General features: G+C 44.1%; 1 protein-coding gene across 1 annotated transcript in view; it reads left to right on the top strand.

The window, feature by feature from the left end:
• SYNE1 (spectrin repeat containing, nuclear envelope 1) overlaps positions 1–20,344 on the top strand; it is a 644,155-nt gene that overhangs the window by 301,353 nt on the left and 322,458 nt on the right. Inside the window, exons 73-78 of the mRNA XM_006882743.1 lie at positions 508–684; positions 1,645–1,910; positions 6,136–8,296; positions 15,108–15,445; positions 16,118–16,262; positions 19,346–19,564. Coding sequence (XP_006882805.1) covers positions 508–684; positions 1,645–1,910; positions 6,136–8,296; positions 15,108–15,445; positions 16,118–16,262; positions 19,346–19,564 — 3,306 coding nt within the window. The remainder of the gene's footprint in view (positions 1–507; positions 685–1,644; positions 1,911–6,135; positions 8,297–15,107; positions 15,446–16,117; positions 16,263–19,345; positions 19,565–20,344) is intronic.

Genomic DNA, 20,344 nt, shown 5'->3' with positions numbered 1-20,344 from the left:
TTTTCTGGTCACTGCCATGCCTAGTCCATGTGTCAGTGGACAGATGTGTTTGCCACGTTGTTGATGTTAGGTGTCATCAACATGACTATAACTCATGAACGACTCGTTACACAATAGGTTGAAACCCTGCCCTGTCCTGTGCCATAGAGTCTGTTACAGTGCTTAGCATTTAGGAATAATTATTAGCATAACTTTGATCTAATAATACATTTTAAGCTTTTTGGTGAGCTTCACAATTAAAATCATATGACAAAAGTCTTGGACTTTTTAAGTATTTAGGTAAAATTATAAAAGACATTTTACTGTTCCCGAAATGAGTAAATTCTTTGTGGATTTGTTGGAAGTGGGGGGACGTGTGTATGTGTGTGTACATGATGAACATATGTGGAAATAACAGTGAATCATGTTTATATGCCCAGGCATCTGGACAGGTGAGGGTGGCATCACTATTTCATCAACTATAAATGCGTTTGTTTATGGTTCTGAATTTTCCCACTTTCTTTTAAGATTGAGCAGAGACTGGCCCAAGCCCAGACCTTAACCCAGGGCTGGGAGGAGATCAAGCACATGAAGTCCGACCTGTGGATTTATCTCCAGGACGCTGATCAGCAGCTGCAGAATATGAAGAGAAGACATTCAGAACTGGAGCGAAATATTGCACAGAACATGGTTTCTCAGGTGAAGGTAAGAATGGGTTTGGTCCAGGACAGGGAACAGAGGTGAAGCTGGTAGAAAAGATGACGTGCATCCCAGATATTCACCAGGTCTCAGTCAACCCCCAGTCAATACTGTACCGGTTTAAGGAATAAGAAAGAATCAGAAGAACTGCCTTGTGGTGCCAGAGAAGGGAGGCGTCTGAGAGTAAGCTTTCCAGTGTTTTCTTGGAGCTCCACTTGGCAACTGTCATTCCAAGGACCTTCGTTCTATAGTGTGGGTTTCTGGACAGAAGCAGCTGCAGTTTGGCCAACAAAAGCAGAAGACTGTGCCACTGAACAAGTCTCTGATGTCTGACTCCCATCACAACTTTTCTGGAGGTGTAGGACTGCAAGCTTGTGATGAACGTAGAATGACAGTCTTCATAAGTACATTCAGTTGACTCAGTGAGGCACTCTATTTTCAGCAAGCTTCAGATCTGATTGTTTTCTATGATAGTGAGTCCTACATATTTTCTCCTGGAAAGTGACAAATGCAGACAAATAGCAAAGATAACAGTAGATGATTTTTCTCAAAAGTGTGAGGTATTAAATTTTTTAAAAAATGAAAATTAAAAATTAAAAAAATTTAAAAAATGAAAAGTATACTTAAAAGTAAGATACTTTTTCTATTGGAATCTCTAGAGATTCCATTATTATTTTACAAGTATCAGGGCTTTTAAAATGGTCATACTCTTCAAAGTAACAGATTAAGCAAAAGTACCATATTATAGATCTCCTTTGAGTCTTATATGCTTAAAAATAGGTGTTCACAAAGAATCATGGTGACTTTTAGATGCATCTTTGTCCTTGATGACGCATGATACATTCTTCAGTTTTATCATCCAAATACTTAGAAAATTTAGAGATAATCTATGCATGTCTTACTTTGCACTTATATGGAAAGGGGAGGGTTTCTTGCATGTTACTTATTATTGTTGTTGTCTTTTAGGATTTTGTTAAGAAATTAGAGTCCAAGCAGGCTTCGGTGACTGCGATCATAGAAAAGGTGGATGCATTGACCAAGAAGCAGGAGTCTCCTGAACACAAGGAGATCGGCCATTTACATGACCAGTGGTCAGATCTGTGCCTTCAGTCAAACCACCTGTGTTCACAAAGAGAAGAGGATCTTCAGAGAACGAGAGATTACCATGACCGCATGAGGGTGGTTGAAGGGTTCTTAGAGAAGTTTACGACGGACTGGGATAACTTGGCCAGGTAATGGACATTCTCCATGGCAAGAGATCACAAAAAACACGAAGCCAGACATTTCCTAATTTCTAGAAAGTTTTAAATGTCTGTTGTTATGTGCCGTCGAGTTGCTTGTGACTCATAGCGACCCTATGTACAACAGCCCTAAACGCTGCTCTGTCCTGTGCCAATCGCACCGTCTCTGACACACCCATCAGGATTACCCCAGTCACTGAATCAATCCACCTCATAGAGGGCCTTCCCCTCCTGCGCCATCCTTCCACCCTCCCAAGCATGATGTCCCTCTCTAAGGACTGGTCTCTCCTCACAACATGTCCAGAGTATGTTAGACGGAGCCTCAGAATCCTTGCCTCCAAGGAGCCGCCCGGTTTAACCCTTTCCAGGACAAATCTGTTTGTTTTCCTAGCAGTCCATGGTACCCTCTTTTAAGCTGGATCTTCCATTATAATTTGTTCTTGTTTTATGCCATCACGGAGAAACTGACCCATAGCTGACCCTCCAGAGGGTTTTCACAGGCAGTAATCACTCAGGAGGAGAGTGCCCATCTTTCTCCCACAGAGAAGCTGGTGGATTTGAACCACATACCTTTGGGATTGAATTGTTCGTGGTAGAGCTAGCCACTGTTAACCAGTAGCCATTTGCCTATGTGCTACTGAATTTTCAGTGGCTGATTTTTTTCTGAACTAGATCTTTCTCTCCAGGTGCCTGTGGGCAGACTCAAATCTCTGGCCTTTTTGTTTGCATCACAGAACATTATTAAGTGTTTGTACCCCTAAGGGACTCCAGATCAGAATTTAAAAAACAAAAACAAAAAACCAACAAAAACAGCCACACTCACCTTCATTGAATCAGTTCTGACTCGTTACTCATCCCAGTCTTCCCTGTCAGTCAGAGAGAGCAACTGGCGGATCCCAACTGCTGTTGTTTTGAGGAGCAGCTCAACACGTAAAACACTCCACCATCAAGGTTCCTGGGAACACTCATCAGAGTCCAGCAGTTCCACTCCCAGGTCTCCGCCCAGAAGTGAAGACAGGCACAGTTAGAAACCTGCACACCAGCTCTCACAGACACGGGGACTGAGGATTTTCTGCAATAGCAATAGTTCCTGTGCCATCAAGTCAGTTCCAGTTCATGACAAGTCTCCACCCAGTTTCTAAAGCTGTGAATATTTACAGGCAGGGACTTCCCATCTCTCTCCGTCAGAGCAGCTTGTGGGTTTGAACCACTAACCATTTAGTTAGACGCTCAGTACATGAAGTTTTACACTACCTAATACGCTCATGAAAACCTACTAGAAAGTCAGCTTGAATTTTCTAGGCCGCTCGGTCTTTATGGGAACAGATTGCCAGGTCTTTCTCCTGCAGAACCCTGGATGGGTTTGAATTGCCAGCTTTTATGGCCAGTACATGAGTGATTAACTATTGCACCCCCAGGACTCCTTGTATGTTATAGGTATAAACGTTTCCTAGGTTCCTGGTTGGCACAAAGAGGCCCTTAACAACTAGCCAAAAAGCTATGCATCCTAGGAGCCCAGCTACTGGTGCCTCAGAAGTTAGAGGTTAGCCCCAGCAATCAGCCTTCAATAGGTCCCAGCCTTGGAAACCTAATGAAGCAAGTCTGCTCCACACATATGAACCCTCCACAAGTTGGAATCCACTCAGCGATGACTCACAATAACATCCTCTTGCCTGATTTGTCTTCAGTATTTTTCCTTGACTCTCAGTAACACTTTACTCCTCTTTTAGTGCTTTTGGGTTCAGAGGGATGAACCCAGTCAAGTTGTTAAATGAAGAGATGAACCCAGTCAAGTTTTTAAATGAAGACATTCCCCTCACATTTAGGCAGTTGGCTTTGGTTGTTGAACACACTTTAAACTTCATGTGTCCAAACAGCATTCCTCCTCCTGACTCACAAACTGGCTTCTCCTGCTTCAGAATGGACTGTTTTGTACAGGAATGAGTGCATGTCTGCACTTTCTCATGGGTGCTGTAACCAGAGGAGTGAGAGTTCTTTGCATTTGACACACTTTTTTTTTTTAGGTTTAAATTTTGTTTTTTATTATTTAAAACAGACATGGCTGCAATTGTAATGTTTCATCAATTTACAGACATTTCTTTTTACACATAATTTATGATGATAATATTACTATATTATTATTTCTGCATGTTAAACTGTTTCTGTTGGCAAAACTGGAAAACTATCTGCAGAAGAATTAAACAAGATCCCCACCTCTCTCCATATACAAAAACCAACTCAAGGTGGATCATGGACCTAGGACTAAAACCAAGGATTATAAACTTCATTCAAGAAAAGCTTGGAAGAATTTTAGTAGTCCTAATCCACAACATAAAGAGTCTTCCAAGTATCCTGAAAAATTTACAACCAGGAGAAGATAAAATAGATGAATGGGACCTTCTAAGAATTAAATCCCTATGCACATCCAAAAACTTCTCCAACAAAAAACAAAAAATTAAAAAAAAAAAACCAAAAACTTCTCCAACAGGGTAAAAAGGGAAGCCACAGACTGGGAAAAAGTCTTTGGTAATGACATGTCAGATAAAGGACTTATAGCTAGAATTTATAAAATACTTGAGCATCACAACAAGACAAGGGTAAATAATCCAACAGGAAAATGGACATACATTTTTTAAAGATGCTGGGAACTGCACTGCTAATGCAAAGGCTGAACGTGTCCAGTGGTTTGAATCCACTCACAGCTCTGAGGGGGGTCAAACAGGTCAGTCTCCTCCTGTGTCATTTATGGCCTTGTGAACCTGCTGGAGGGTCCGCTGTGAGTCAGTTCTTACTGGATGGTGATGAGATGAGATGAGATGAGATAGTGATAAAGAAGAATTCTTTGCAAAACACACAGATTAGTAACTTGTACAGTCATTAGTATTTCCTTGCCAATTGTCCTGCCTAAGGCTTATTGTTCCTGGGAGCCTCTTGGCATAAGGAAACGTGTCATGAACCCTTCACTCATTAATTTAAGCATCATTTTCAAGGCTGGAGTTGATGACATTTAATGCTGACCCAAGTCATCTTAAGATCTTGTTGAAGTGCAAACTCGGCTTCATTGCCAAGAGGTAGAGGCAGCTCAGATACAGAGTCAGTTGTGATTGGAAGGCAAGATCAGCAGAGGAAAGCAGAGTAGATAAGAGGTATCAAGGCTACTGGATTTGATTCCACTTCTGGTATATAATACTGTTTTACACTTATCAGTTTTCTTCACACTTTTCAACCACACACACACACACACACACACTGGCATGGTCTCCTATGAATCCCGTACACTTGGAAACTTTTATTCATAAAGAAGTATGGTGATATGGTGAGTTTCATCCATGTGGGAATATATCCCATATTTATCATGGCATCTGTCAAAAATCCCTGAATTGAAGAACTAACAATTATCCTGTTTAAACCAAAAATATCTCCTTTAAGTGAAATGAGGAAGAATAACAACATGGTATAGCCTAGATACTAGTTTGCTCTTGGAGTCCGTGGGTAGCCCTAACAATTAAGCACTTGGCCGTGAACTAAAAGGTTGATAGTTCAAGTCTACCCACAGGTGCCTTGGGAGAAAGGCCTGGTAACCCATGGAAAACCCTGTGGAGTACAGTTGTTGTGTCACATGAGAGGTCACTCTGTGTGCCATGAGTTGGAGTCAATCTGATGGCAACTGATTCGGTTTCTCTCTCTTTTTTTAAAATTAATTTTAATGAAAGTTTACAGAGACTTAGAGTTTCCATTCATTCATTGTTGGACTTTTTTCTCTGTCCACCCCCTTTGCCCCCAATTAACTCTTCTCCTTGAAAAATAAAAGAAAAACTCTTTCATTGTTATACAATCCCTCCCCCCAAATCCACTCCACTATGCAGCCTTCATTCGGGACTCCTGTCATGACAATAATACCCAATCACATATCCCTTTTAAACAGTACTCTTCCTCATCTGGTCCAATGCAGTATACATCATTCCTCACCTTCTTTTCTGTCTTTTCTCAACCTCTATGTCAGTCCCATTTTATAACAGTGGCCCTATGCAAATGAATGGATAGAGAGGCTCTGGTATATTCACACAATGGAATACTATGCAGCATTGAAAAACAAGGAACTCATTAAAAGTGGATGACCCTGGAGGACATTATGCTGAGTGGAACATCTCAGTCACAGTTTCTCACTCTTGTTGCTGTTTCTAATTTGCTCTTGTGTTTTCTGATCGATGACCAGGGCCGATGCCGAGAGCACTACCGTCCACTTGGAGGCCCTGAAGCAGCTGGCCCTGGCCCTGCAGGAGAAGAAGCACGCCATGGAAGAGCTGAAGGCGCAGAAGCAGAAGATGACGGAGCACCTCAACCTCGATGACCGAGACTTAGTCAAAGAGCAGACGGGCCACTTGGAGCAGCGCTGGTTCCAGCTGGAGGACCTCGTGAAGAGGAAGATCCAGGTGTCGGTGACCAACCTGGAGGAGCTGAGCTCGGTGCAGGCCCGGTTCCGGGAGCTGATGGAGTGGGCGCAGGAGCAGCAGCCGGCCGTGGCCGAGGCCTTGAAGCAGAGTCCCCCGCCCGACGTGGCGCGCAAGCTCCTCACGGACCACCTGGCCATCTGCAGCGAGCTGGAGGCCAAGCAGGCCCTCCTCAAGTCGCTGCTGAAGGACGCCGACAGGGTCATGGTGGACCTGGGGCTCAACGAGCGCCAGCTGGTCCAGAAGGCGCTGTCCGAGGCGCAGCGGCACGTGAGCAGCCTCAGCGACCTGGTGGGCCAGCGACGCAAGTACTTGAACAAGGCGCTGGCGGAGAAAACCCAGTTCCTGCTGGCCGTGTTCCAGGCCATCAGCCAGATTCAGCAGCACGAGAGGAAGATCACGTTCCGGGAGCACATCGGCCTCCTCCCGGATGATGTGAGCAAGCAGGTGAAGACGTGCCGGAGCACGCAGGCCAGCCTCCGGACGTACCAGCACGAGGTGGCCGGGCTCTGGGCGCAGGGCCGCGAGCTGCTCAAGGCCGTGGGCGAGCACGACAAGGGCGAGGTGCTCGCCAAGCTGCAGGAGCTGCAGGCCGTGTACGACTCGGTGCTGCAGCGCTGTGGCCAGCGCCTGCACGAGCTGGAGAGGAGCGTGGTGCCCAGGAAGCACTTCAAGGAGGACTTCGACAAAGCGTGCCACTGGCTCAAACAGGCCGACATCGTGACCTTCCCCGAGGTCAACCTCATGAACGAGAGTGCAGAGCTGCACGCGCAGCTCGCCAAGTACCAGCACGTGCTCGAGCAGGCCCCCGAGTACGAGAGTCTGCTGGCCACGCTGCAGAGGAGTGGCCAGGCCATGCTGCCGTCACTCAACGAGGTGGACCACTCCTACCTCAGCGAGAAGCTGGCCGCGCTGCCCCAGCAGTTCAATGTCATCGTGGCCCTGGCCAAGGACAAGTTCTACAAGGTGCAGGAAGCCATCCTGGCACGCAAAGAGTACGCGTCCTTAATGGAGCTGACGGCCCAGTCTCTGGGTGACGCTGAAGAGCAGCTGGGGAAGATGAGCCGTGTGCCGGGTGCCCTGGTGGCCGAGGAGGCCCTGTCCCTTCGCGATGCCTGCAGGGCCCTCCTGGGTCAGGTGTTGAGCCTGGGGGAAGCAGTGGATGAACTGAATCAGAAGAAGGAAGGTTTCCAGAGCACCGGGCAGCCCTGGCAGCCCAATCGGATGCTGCACCTTGTCACCTTGTACCACAGGCTGAAGCGGCAAGCGGAGCAGCGGGTGAGCGTGCTAGAGGACATGGCCAGTGCCTACCAGGAGCACGAGAGGATGTGCCAACAGCTGGAGACACAGCTGGAAGCGGTGAGAAGGGACCAGGCCAAGGTGAACGAGGAGACACTTCCTGCAGAGGAGAAGCTCAAGATGTATCACTCCCTGGCGGGAAGTCTCCAGGATGCAGGGACCCTCCTGAACCGAGTCACCGTGCACCTCGAGGACCTGTGTCCCCACCTCGACCCCATGGCTTATGAGAAGGCCAAGCATCGGCTGGAGGCCTGGCGAGAGGAGCTGCGGGTGCTGACCGCTGCCCTCGGGGAGACCGTGGCGGAATGCGAGGCCCGCATGGTCCAGAGCATCGACTTCCAGTCGGAGATGAGCCGCTCACTGGACTGGCTGCGGAGGGTCAAGGCGGAGCTCAGTGGGCCCGTGTGCCTGGACCTGAGCCTCCAGGACATCCAGGAAGAGATCCGTAAGACCCAGATCCATCAGGAGGAGGTGCAGTCCAGCCTGAGGATCATGAGCGCCCTGAGCCGCAAGGAGAAGGAGAAGTGCGTCAGAGCTAAGGAGGTGATCCCCGCGGACCTGGAGCACACGCTGGCGGAGCTGGGCGAGCTGGACACCGACGTGCAGGAGGCCTTGCGTGCCAGGCAGGTGGGTGCAGAGGCTAGGCCCCGTGCCTCCCCACTCTACTTACTTGAGCGATCTTATGAGGCCTGGAGGGAATTGTTGCAATAGAATTACTTTCTTAAAAATTTACTTTTTTGGGGGAAAAGTGCAACAATGAATGAAGGGAAATTAAAAAAAAAAAAAGAATTTCCTTTTTTGACACTATATGGATGCCTCTTCCAGAGTGCTTTATGAGAATTAATTTTTTTCCATATTTAAACTCACATTAACAATCGTTGATGGTTGTGTCCCTAATGTGTTGTGCTAATAACTAAAAGGCTGCTCATCTCTGGCAGTTCAAATCCACCAGCTGCACCGAGGGAAAGAGTGGCAGTTTCCTCTCATTAAGATTCAGTCTTGGAAACCCTACAGAAGGTCGCTATGAGCCAGAATCAGCTCTGAGTTTTAGAGAAGTTCATGATATTGATTTCATGTGATTTCCATGTTGACTTTGTTGTATTTAAAATAAACTCATTGCTGTTGAATTGATTCCACTCCATGGGAATTCTTGGGAGGTAAAGTTACTGCGGTGGAATCAAACCAATGTGTAATTGACCCTTTAGAGGGTTTTTGTTGTTGCTAAGTGCCATAGAGTCATTGATGACCCATAGTGACCCTATAAACGAAAGTCTTGAACACAAAACTTTCATCTTTTCTCCAAGTTCATAGAGTTTCCAGAGGCAAGATTTTTTTTTGGGGGGGGGGAAGTGGATGCCACTTCTGCTTCGAAGCCTGTTTTATTTAGGAGATCCACAAAAACAGGCTTGGAAGCCTTGGGCCCAAAAGCCTTTTTTACATATCAGCTCACACCCTGTTGTGAGCAACAACCACACCCTAGTCTCAAGGCCAAACCAGAAAACAAACCTCAGCTGTTCTATTTATCTTTCCAGCCTGGAAATAGCCCCAGACTGGTGGCCATAAGTCCTTTTAAATATGAGACCAAATTCAATCAGCTCACACCCAGTCTTTCTCCCAAGGAGCAGTTGGTGGGTTCCAACCACTTACCTTTGGGTTGGCGACCCAACTCCTTACGCACTAAAGCAGCAGAGCTCCTGTAGAGAATCCCTGTTTTTACTGTGTACTGTCAAGTCGGAACCGACCCATAACTGTGTGGTGGGTTTTCAGAGGCAGTTAATTTGCACTGAAGGAGATTGTCCATCCTTCTCCTATGAAGCAGCTGGTGGATTTGAACCATGTGCCTTTGAAATTGCAGCAGAGCTTCTTACCACTAGGCCACCAGTGCTCCCTCAGGGCTTCCTAGGTCAGAATAAAACTGTCTCGTTCAGTTTCTAAATCTTTATAGGAGTCAATTGCTTCACTTTTTTCCCTGAAGGGCCTGTTTGCCACTGCTGACCCTTTTAGTTAACAGCTGAGCCCTTACCCACTCCACCCCAAGGCTTTGTTACTTCTACCGCAGTTACCCCAAAGCACAGTTGCTGTCTAGTCTTGGCAACTCCATCAGTGTCAGAGTAGAACTGTGCTCCACGTGGCTTTCAGTGGGAGGCTTTTCAGAAACTGATTGCCAGGTCTTACTTCTGAGTCCCTCTCAGTGATCTCAAACCTACGAGGTTTAATTAGTATCCTGATAGATAACTGTTTATGCTACCCAGGAGCTCCTACAGTACACTAAAATTCCAGTTACCTCACACCTTTAGAGAAATCATGCATCTTTATAGGATGTTTTAGGGAACTCTGGTGGCCTAGTGGTAAGAAGGTGTGCTACAATCCTGAAGGAATGCGGTTCAAATCCACCAGCTGCTCCACGAGAGAAAGATGTTGGACAGTCTCCTCCCATGTGATTTACTCCTCTTAAAAGGCACTAGAGGGTCAGGTATGGGTTGCTTCTGACTAGATAGCACACAGCAACAATACTGCATCTTAGAAGATTTTTTAAAAAACAATATGAATCCTGGGATTTCTAGCATTAGCCCTGGATGGTGAGTCCACAAATGGACAGGTGGATGACAAGCTTTATTGTCCTCAAGCAATTCATCTGTGTGGTATTTTCTACTGACTAGAAGGAGCTCGAGTGGTCTAGTACGTCACTTATCAGGCTACTAAGAGAAAGATCAACAGTTCAAATCCACCAGCTTCTCTAAAGGAAGGAGGCATAGATTCTGTCATGGGTGATTTCCTGCCTGAGAAACCCCCTGGAGTGTCACTGTGAGACCTCACAGACCCCAGGCCACTGGGTGGCTCCCTCTCTCCAAATTTTCTCAAGGAATGACACTTGGTTGTAGGTGGCGGTAGGTGCCATTGTATCAAGTTTGACTCTATAAACAACAAGGTGAACCCTATCCCATCCTGTGTCATCCTCATCATCTCCCCCCCCCCCCCATGAGACAGATAGACACAGCGACTGCAGCAATGGACACAAGTGAGTCAGGGGCGATGAGGATGGAACAAGACCAGAATATGGAAAATGGCCTTCATTCATGGGAACAAAAAGAAACGGAAACACATAAGCTTCCTAATTTGACTTCCTGCTTGTGTTTCCTCTATGGCTTCCAAGTGCTGTCCACCCAACAGTAAGGAGTTATAGTTTATGGGCAGGGAGTTCTGATTGATGTGATAAAAATATTTTGGAAATAGCGGTAGTTGTTGAACTACTCTGTGAATGCAATTAAGTCAATGAATTACAGGCTTAAAATTGACTAACATCTCAAATTTCATGTTATACCTACTTTTCCTCAATATATTTATTTCAAAATGAAAGGGTGGGGGAGAATCAAGAAGACATGGTAGGATGGTGAACAGAGGAGAAGCGTGATTCATTTTATTCCCTTAGCTAGTTGTTCTCTTCACGTTTGTCCTCAGTCTCTCAGAGACGAGGAGAGTTCAACCACTCAAGTAGGGAAAGGAGAACTTGCCTTCAGAGAGAGCTTTGAGGTAAAGCAGGCAGGCTGCCATGCTTTGTGATCTCAGGCAGTTACTTACTTCCTTTCCATCTTGCAAGAATATCTCCTTCATGAAGTATATACTCTTTAGCCCAGGGACTAGTGTAGAGGAAGTTCTCAATGAATCATTATTATCCTATCACTTTATTTCCTAAATTGTTTGTTTTTGTTATGTGCCATTGAATTGCTTGGAGACTCATAGCAACCCTAGGTACAACAGCTCTACCCTGTCCTGAGCCAGTCTCAATGACTCCGAGCTCCATCCCCCTTGCCCTAGCTACTGTATCAATCCACCTCATTGGGGTCTTCCTCTCCTGCACCATCCCGCCACCCTTCTGAGCATGAGGTCTTTCTCCAAGGATAGGTTCCTCCTGTCCACATGCCCAAAGTATGTAAGATGGAGCTTCAAAATCTTAGCCACCAAGGAGAAACTTGGTTCCAGTCTCTCCAAGACAGATCTGTTTGTTTTCTTAGGGGTCCATGGTATGGTCAAGACTCTTCTCCAGCACCACAACTCAAAGGCATCAATATTTCTTCTGTCATCCTTAGTCATTGTTCAACAACCTGATGCATCGCAAGTAATAGCGAAGACCATGGCTTGGATCAGGCTCACATTGGTCTCTAGATCGACACTGTTGTTTTACAGTACACTGGAAAGTTCCCTGACAGCACATTTACCTAATGCAAACCATCTTTTAATTTCCTGACTGCTGGTGTCAAAAGTGTTGATTGTGGAGCTGAGCAAGCTGTGCCTGTGAACAGCCTTAGTCTCGTCTCCATCCATCATGGTTCTGCCAATTGGCCTAGTGGTGAGAATCTTTGTTTTCTTGATGTTGAGCTTCAATCCATACTGGAGACAACAGTCTTTGACTTTCTGCAGCAAGCACTCCAGGTCCTCCTCAGTTTCAGCAAGCAAGGTTGTTTCATCTGCATAATGTAGGTTGTTGATGTATCTTCCTCCAACCCTAATGCCACATTCCTTTTCATAAAGCCCAGCCTCCTGAATGGTCTGTTCTGCATAGAAATTGAAAAGGTATGGAGACAGGACGATCCCCTGAAACACTCCTTTCCTGATTTTGAACCATGCAGTATTTCCTTGTTCTGTTCCGAAGACTGCATCTTGGTCCAAGTATAGGTTTCACATAAGCACAATCAAGTTAAGAAGGTGAAATAGTAAATTGAAATTTATTAGAAAGTTACATCCTCAAAGAGATGGACCTCCATCTTCGAAAGGAAACATGGGGAGGAGGCAGCAAGCTATTGAGGTGCAGTTCTGTTTATGGCCTCCTTCTCTGAGTGGGCCTTGGGGCTGGAGTCTGGGCCAAAGAGACAATGCTAGGGAGAGTTCAAAGTTTATTAAGAGGTTCTCATTTTGGTCCCTATTTTCTGATATAATTTGTGTGCTCCAAGTGTCCACTTCTTCTGACAAAGCACCAATCCCATGCATGTCAATATTGGCTCCCTGGTTGTGATACTTTAATTTTCCAAACATAAACTTTGCCTCTTTTCTTGGTACTAATGCTAACAATGGGATCCAACAGCAACAACACAACTGTTTTTCCAAGATAGAGATGTAATTAAGGAACAATATCATTAATATCACATGCAATCAAGAGTCTGCTAACAATAATCCAAATATGATTGGAACAGCACATCAGCAGAAAACTACCAGATGTGCAAGGCTGGATTTAGAAGAGGCCGTGGCACTAGGGATATTATAGCTTATGTTAAATGAATCTTGGCTGAAAACAGAGAGTACCAGAGCAATGCCTGTCTGTGTTTCATTGATGATTCAAAGAGTTTTGATTGTGTGGATCACAGCAAACTGTGACTGATTCTGAATAGAATGGGAATCCCAGAACATTTGATTGTGCTTATGCAAAAACCTATCCTTGGACCAGGAAGCAGTCTTCAGAACAGAGCAAGAAAACAACGCTTGGTTCAAAATTGGGAAGATTGTACGCAAGGGATGCGTCCTGGCTCCATGTCTTTTCAATCTATGTGCAAAACAGATCATCTTGGAGGCTGGGCTCTATGAAGAGGAATGTGGCAATAGGATTGGAGAAAGATTCATCAACAACCTGTTTTAAACAGATGACACAACCCTGCTTGCTGAAACTGAGGAGGACCTGAGGCACTTGCTGAAGAAGGTCAAAGATTGCAACCTTCAATATAGACTGAAGCTCAATATCAAGAAAACAAAGATTCTCACCACTGGTCTATTTGGCAGCATCATGAATATGGTGAAGAGATTGAGGTTGCTAACAGCTTCAATTTGCTTATCTCCACAATCAACACTCTTGGAATCAAAAGACAAATTGCATTGGGAAAATCTGCTGTCAACAACCTTTCCTGAGTACTAAAGAGCAACGATGTCAGTCTAGAGACTAAGGTGTGCTGGATCCAGGTCATTGTCTTCGTGATTACTTGCTGTGCATCAGAAAGCTTGACAGTGACTAGAGATGACAGAAGGATTGATGCCTTTGAATTTCAGTGCTGGAGTATTAAATATGCGATGGACTGCTAAGAGAACAAACAGGTTCATCCTGAAGACAGTGAAACTAGGCTGCTCCTTGGAGGCAAGGATTCTGAAACTTTGACGTACCTTGGGCATGTTGCAAGGAGGCACCAGTCCTAGGAGAGAGAGAACACTCTTAGGAGGGTGGAGGGACAGCATGAGAAAGGAAGACCCTCAATAAGATGGATTGATTCAGTGACTGGAATAATGGGGGTAAATGTGTCAGAGATAATAAGGTGTAACCTCAGGATAGAGCAAGATTCAGAGCTGTTGTCCATAGGGTTGTAATAAGTCACAAGTGACTCGATGGCACATAGCAACAACATTAGATAGATCCGAAAATACGAACAGAAGTGATCTGGAATTTTCTTCTTTAAAAATAGATGTCATGCAAACTTCCTCTGTATTGACTTGATGAGTCTGGAAGCAGCATCTCCAGTCTTAACAGTGTCATTTGTGCTGTCATTTGGACTTCGTAGTGATATGAGTTGTCTTGGCACAAATAACTGAAGGTGGTGGATCCTAGAGACTTTCTAATCTGTCATAGACACTCTGTCATCCTCTTTTTTTCCTTATTCAGTGCTCATCAGTTGTGAGCTATGTCTTTGTACCTGAACACTTGTACACTCATAGCCAGTCACTTACAGGGTCTCCTGTCCTCCTGAGTTTGAAAGCGCTTCCTCACGTAGAGAAAACCTCGATGGCACAGTGGTTAAAGGGCTTAGCTGCTAATGGAAAGCATGGTGGGGGATTCGAACACCCCAGGTACTTCAAAGGAGAGACACAGAGCAGTGGAGGGTGGAGCAACCGCGCAGGAGAGAGAGACCCCAGATGAGATGGATTAACATAGTAACTGGGGCAGTGGGGCATGGGTGTGTCAGGATTAGTGAGACTGGCTCAGGACAGGGCAGGGTTCAGAGCTGCTGTACATAGGGTCGCTAAGGCTCACAAATGACTCGATGGTACATAACCAAACCAACAATGTGCTCAAATAATTTTTTTTATTTATTCTATTTTTTTGTTGGAGAGAAAAATTATTTATTCTATTTTTTTTTTTGCTGGAGAGAAAAAATATTTAATGTTTGTAAAGATTACACACATTTCTGTTTAACTTCTTCCTTATTACTCCTTTATTTGAAATGTAATTGTTATCATAATAAATGTTACATAAAGTAATAGTAACTTAAGAAGGGCAACAAGAAAAGAGAATTCCTGAATGCACATGAGACAAGACAATTACATGTAATTCTTTACTTTATACATACTCACGTGTCTGAGGACTGGAACAGAAATGAAAAACATCCAACTCTTCACTATATAAACATTGCCATGGGGTGTTGACTTCATTTACCAGTTTGCTGTTGTTGCCATTGTTTTCCAGGCCACCCTGACTGAAGTGTACGCTCAGTGTCAGCGGTATTACCAAGTGCATCAAGCGGCTGATGACTGGCTTCAAGACGCTCAGGAGATGCTCCAGCCTGCGGGCAACGGCATGGACGTGGAGAGCGCCGAGGAAAACCTACAGAGCCACGTGGAGTTTTTCAGCACACAGGGTCAGTTTGACAGCGACCTGCAGGCACTTCAAAGCCTGGTGGCCAGCCTCAGCCCGCTCATCAAGGCCACAGGGAAGGAGGAGATGGCGCAGAAGTTGGCTTCCCTAGAAGACAGGAGCAAGAGGGTAACTCAGGAATCCCAGGTCCAGCAAGAGCTGCTGCAGAGGTAAGAGCTCCCGCAGAGGTACCGCAGTGCTGGTTTTATACTTTCTACATCACGAAACAAGTCAATGATATGTATTAGCGTATTCAATGATACATACTAGTGTATTCATTTTCTATTGCTCTAGTAACAAATCCATGAACTTTTGGCTTACTACAAGTTTCCTTTCTCACACTTCTGGAAGCCAGAATTTCCAAATGATGGTGCGGACAGAGCCATGCTCCTTCTGAGGGCTCTAGGGAAGAAGGTGTCCCACCACATTCTCTTAGCTTCCGGTGTTGCTGGTGGTAACACTTGACATTCATTGACTTCTAGCTGTTTCTGTCCACCCTGTGACTTTGTCATCAGATGACACTCTCCTTCTGTGTCTATATTTGTGGCTCCTCTTCTTAAAAGGACATGAGTCATGTTGAATTTAGGTCTATCCTAACAACTTCACCTTAAGTTGATTGACATGCAAAGATCTTATGTCCAGGTAAGGTCAAATTCTCAAGTACCAAGGCTGGGGAATTCTTTGAGGGATGATAAAATTCAGCTCTACAAAAATTGGCGCACGAGTTCACACTCTTCTCTCTCTGGGTCAATAGACAATATTGGCGTCAGAACGCTACATGGAGATGTGGGATTGGGTATCATTTAATCTCACTGGACTTGATTTCTTTTGGACTTTTCAAGATGTGCAGCCCAATGGCAGGATTACCAGAAGGCACGGGGAGAGGTGATTGACCTGATGAATGAAGCCGAGAAGCAATTGTCTGAATTTTCTTTACTGAAGACTTCTTCCAATCACGAAGCAGAAGAAAAACTATCAGAACACAAGGTCTGTGGTTTTTTGTGTTTTCCTGTAGTTTCTTTAGTTTTGAATGATCATAAAATGCTATTTAAAGATCATTTTAATGGGTTTTTTAGGTGTGAAGGTTTCATTGGGAGATCATTAAATCTTCTTTGCTATATAGATTTCTTTTTTTTTACTCTTTAATTATCATTGATTTTAATGAAAATTTACAGAGACTTTGGATTTCCATTCATTCATTGTTCCACTTTTCTCCCTGCCCACCCTTCCCACCTACCCCAGTTCATGTTTCTCTTTGAAAAGTAAAAGAAAAATTCTTTCATTGTTATACATTCCCTCCCCCAAGTGCACGCCACTATGCAGCCTTCATTCTTGACTCCTGTCATGACAACAATACCTAATCACACAATCTTTTTAAACAGTTCTCTCCCTCATCTGCTTCATTGCAGTATACATTATTTATGCCATCTTTCTCAGTCTCCTTCCAACCCCAGTGTCAGTCCCATTTTACAAGAGTGGCACTATGCAGTATTTGTCCTTTTGTGACTGAGATATTTCACTCAGCTTAATGTCCTCCAGGGTCACCCATTTTGAATAATATTGCATGAGTTCCTTGTTTTTCAAAGCAGTGTAATATTCCATTTTGTGAATATACCACAGCTTCTCCATCCATTCATTTGTTGATAGGCACTTAGGTTGTTTCCAACTCTTTGCTATTGTGAACAAAGCTGCAATAAGCATGGGTGCACATGTATCTACTTAGGTGGCAGTTATGGTTTCTTTAGGATATATTCCCAGTAGTGGAATTGCTGGGTCAAATGGTATCTCTATTTGCAACTTTTTGAGAAAGCGCCATACTGCCTTCCGCAGGGGTTGCACCATTTTACACTCCCACCAACAGTGAATAAGGGTTCCAGGTTCTCCACAACCTCATCAGCATTTGTTGTTTGCTATTCTGTTAAATTTTGCTATTCATACTGGGGTGAGATGATATTTCATAGTTGTTTTGATTTACATCTCTCTTAGAGCTAGGGTTTTAAACATTTCTTCATGTGTTTGTTTGCCATCTGAATGGCTTCTTTGGTGAAGTGTCTGCTCATATCCTGTGCCCATTTTTCAAATGGATTGTTTATCTTGTTGTGGTATCCTATATAGATTTCTTAAATACAAGAAGGACACATTTAACCACCTGTCCGAGTACTCTTAAATTATTAGATATTGTTAGCCTTTCATGTCTCCTAGGGATGTCTGGTGGCATGGTCTGTAGAGGGTTGCACTGCCAACCACCTGAAGGCCATGCTGCCTCTTTTGAGGTTCAAATCCACCAGCTGCTTTGAGGCAGAACGATGTACATCTCCTCCCTTGTGATTTAAACAAATCTGTTAAAAACAAACTTGCCGGACGGTCAGCTGTGAGTCAGTTCTAACTCAAGAGCAATGAGTTATTTAGTTTTATGACTCTTTGTTGGACATCCTGCTTGGAATGATTGACATACAATTCAGGAGAGGAAGACCCCGAGTGAGATAGATTGATATAGTTACTGGGGCAATGGGGCTTGGTGTGTTGGAAATAGTGAGACTGGCTCAGGACAGGAAAGGGTTCAGAGCTGCGGTACATAGGGTCGCTATGCATTGCAGGTGATTCAGTGGCACATAACAACAATAACATACTATGACAGGTTTGGAAGCAGGAGTGGCATCAACTTCCTAAATAATATGCCTCCAGAAATTCTATGAACTTTGATAAATGTCGATAGTTACAGAAAGGCTTCAGGCCTTTTGTTCATAGGATCGCTATGCATCATGCTCGACTCAAAGGCAATCAACAACAACAACATTGGAAAAAAAATGTTTAAATGTTTATTAAGTGCAGAGAAACTGACTTCTGATAAACTTACAGTTAGTGAATTTCAAGAAGTATTTTCTGTTGGTGGCTTAAGTATATCCAGAGAATATTCAGTCGTTAATAGCTGTGCCTTCCTCCTTCATACCAGCTTATTAGGAAGAATGCAACATACTCAAATATTGAATTCATTTTTACACATGCTTTAAAGATGCCAATTTATGATTAAGGTGTAACTGACTGAAACCTTAGTATTTTCACATGTTTCCTATGCATGTGATTTGGGACAATAAATAAGGAAGACCAAAGAAGAACTAGTGTCTTTGAATGGTGGTGAAGAATATTGAATCTACCAGGGACTAACAAACACACGTCTCCTTAGAAGAAGTGGAGCCAGGGTGCTCCTGGGAGGCAAGGACGGCGAAGCTCTGCCTCTCATACTGTGGGCATGTAATCAGGTGACATCGAGCTTGGGAGAAGTCATGGTGGGAAAAGTAGAGAGGTATTGAAGGAGAGGAACGCCATGTGTGAGACAGATGGACACAGTGACTTCAACAGTGGGCCTCAGCACGGCAGAGATTGTGAGAAAGGGCCAGGCAAGCCTTTCGATCTGCCGTTCAGAGTCTCTGAGTCAGGTTCAACCTGATGGCGTCTGATAACAGCAATGCAGCTTTAAAAAAACAGGGCAAAGTCATTGCAGTAACAATTAAACTTTTTCATTGGCAAATAACAGATTATTTACCTTAACCTTAAAAAAATAAAAACAAACCAAAACACACCAAAGACCCTCAACAAGATGAACCGACACAGCCATTATAATAATGGGCTCCAACACAGCCAGCGTTGTGGGGACGGCATTGACCTTGGTCAACATTCTTTTCTGTGTATGTTGGACAATTGTTAGTTGGAACTGACCTCTGGGCACCTAACATTATCAACCTCCTCATCCCCTGATTTAAGTGTAAATGTAAAAGCAAGCTTTACTATATTGTTGCTGCTGCTGTTAGGTGACGTCCAGCTAAGACTCCTGTCAGCTCTATGAACAGCAGACTTGAGCCTCGCCCCGCAACATCCTCAAAATTAGCACCACACTTCTGTCCATTTGTACAATCATTGTGTTAGTCCATCGCATTGAGTGGCTTCCTGTTTCTCTCATCCTTGACCTTTCTGTAGGAATCTTTGCTTTTTGGAAATATTTTGGGGCTTTGGTAAAATCTATAGTACTTATTCCATGTCTCACTCACATCCTGTTTGTTTTCCACTCCCAGAGTTTAGTGTCAGTAGTCAACTCTTTCCAGGAGAAAATTGTGGCCCTGGAGGAAAAGGCCTCCCCACTGGAAAAAAATGGAAATGAAGCGAGCAGAGCCACAGTTAGCCGGTTCACCACTACCGTGTGGCAGCGCTGGACACGGCTCCATGCTGTGGTCCAGGACCAGCAGAAGATTTTGGAAGATGCAGTTGATGAGTGGAAGAGCTTTACCAATAAGGTAATTTCTGGTACTAATGGAATGGGCCTTTTTTTCTCCTGTTATGTTGGAGAAAGGATGTCATGCTTGGGAGCATGGAGGGACAGCACAGGAAAGGAAGACTCTCAATGAGATGGATTGATTCAGTGACTGGGTTAATGGGGGTAGGTGTGGTAGAGACAATATGATTGGCACAGGATAGAGCAGGGCTTAGGAATGTTGTACAAGGGTCGCTATGAGTCTCAGGCAATTCGATGGCACATAACAACAATAACATGTTATATTTTATCAAGCAATATTCTCTAATTTTTCCCCATCTTTATTTATTTTTCATATAGTCATTTGAGTGAAGATTTACAAACTAAATTAGTTTTTCCTTCAATTAATTCATATGTATAGTATTCAATAACATTCCATGCAGTAGCTACAATGCAGTAGCACTTTGCCCACTCCCTTCCTATGATTCTGATTTCCACTAATCCTTCTATGCCTCACTGTGAGTCAGAGGTTGTATGTATAAAGGCAGATACTTGCATGTATCAGCTTGCCATCAACTAATAATAACAGGACCAAACCTTTATTTCTGTGAAGTTATGTTGTAATTCATTTGAGCATTTTCAATGCTTTACTTTGAAATTAAGCAACAACAAACTTTTATATACATAAAAAAAAACCACACCAACAAAACAATACCAAACACCAAAACAACCAGCGAATGTAAGGACATGGCTCTTTTTTATTATTATTATTATTATTATTATTATTATTATTATTATTATTACATTTTATTCGTTTTAATGA

The sequence above is a fragment of the Elephantulus edwardii genome, unplaced genomic scaffold, assembly GCF_000299155.1.
Source record: "Elephantulus edwardii isolate Elephantulus edwardi_28Jun2011 unplaced genomic scaffold, EleEdw1.0 scaffold00024, whole genome shotgun sequence".
In the NCBI taxonomy this organism is placed as follows: domain Eukaryota; kingdom Metazoa; phylum Chordata; class Mammalia; order Macroscelidea; family Macroscelididae; genus Elephantulus; species Elephantulus edwardii.
Note: the sequence above shows the minus strand (reverse complement) of the source record. Positions and strands in the feature narration are given on the sequence as shown.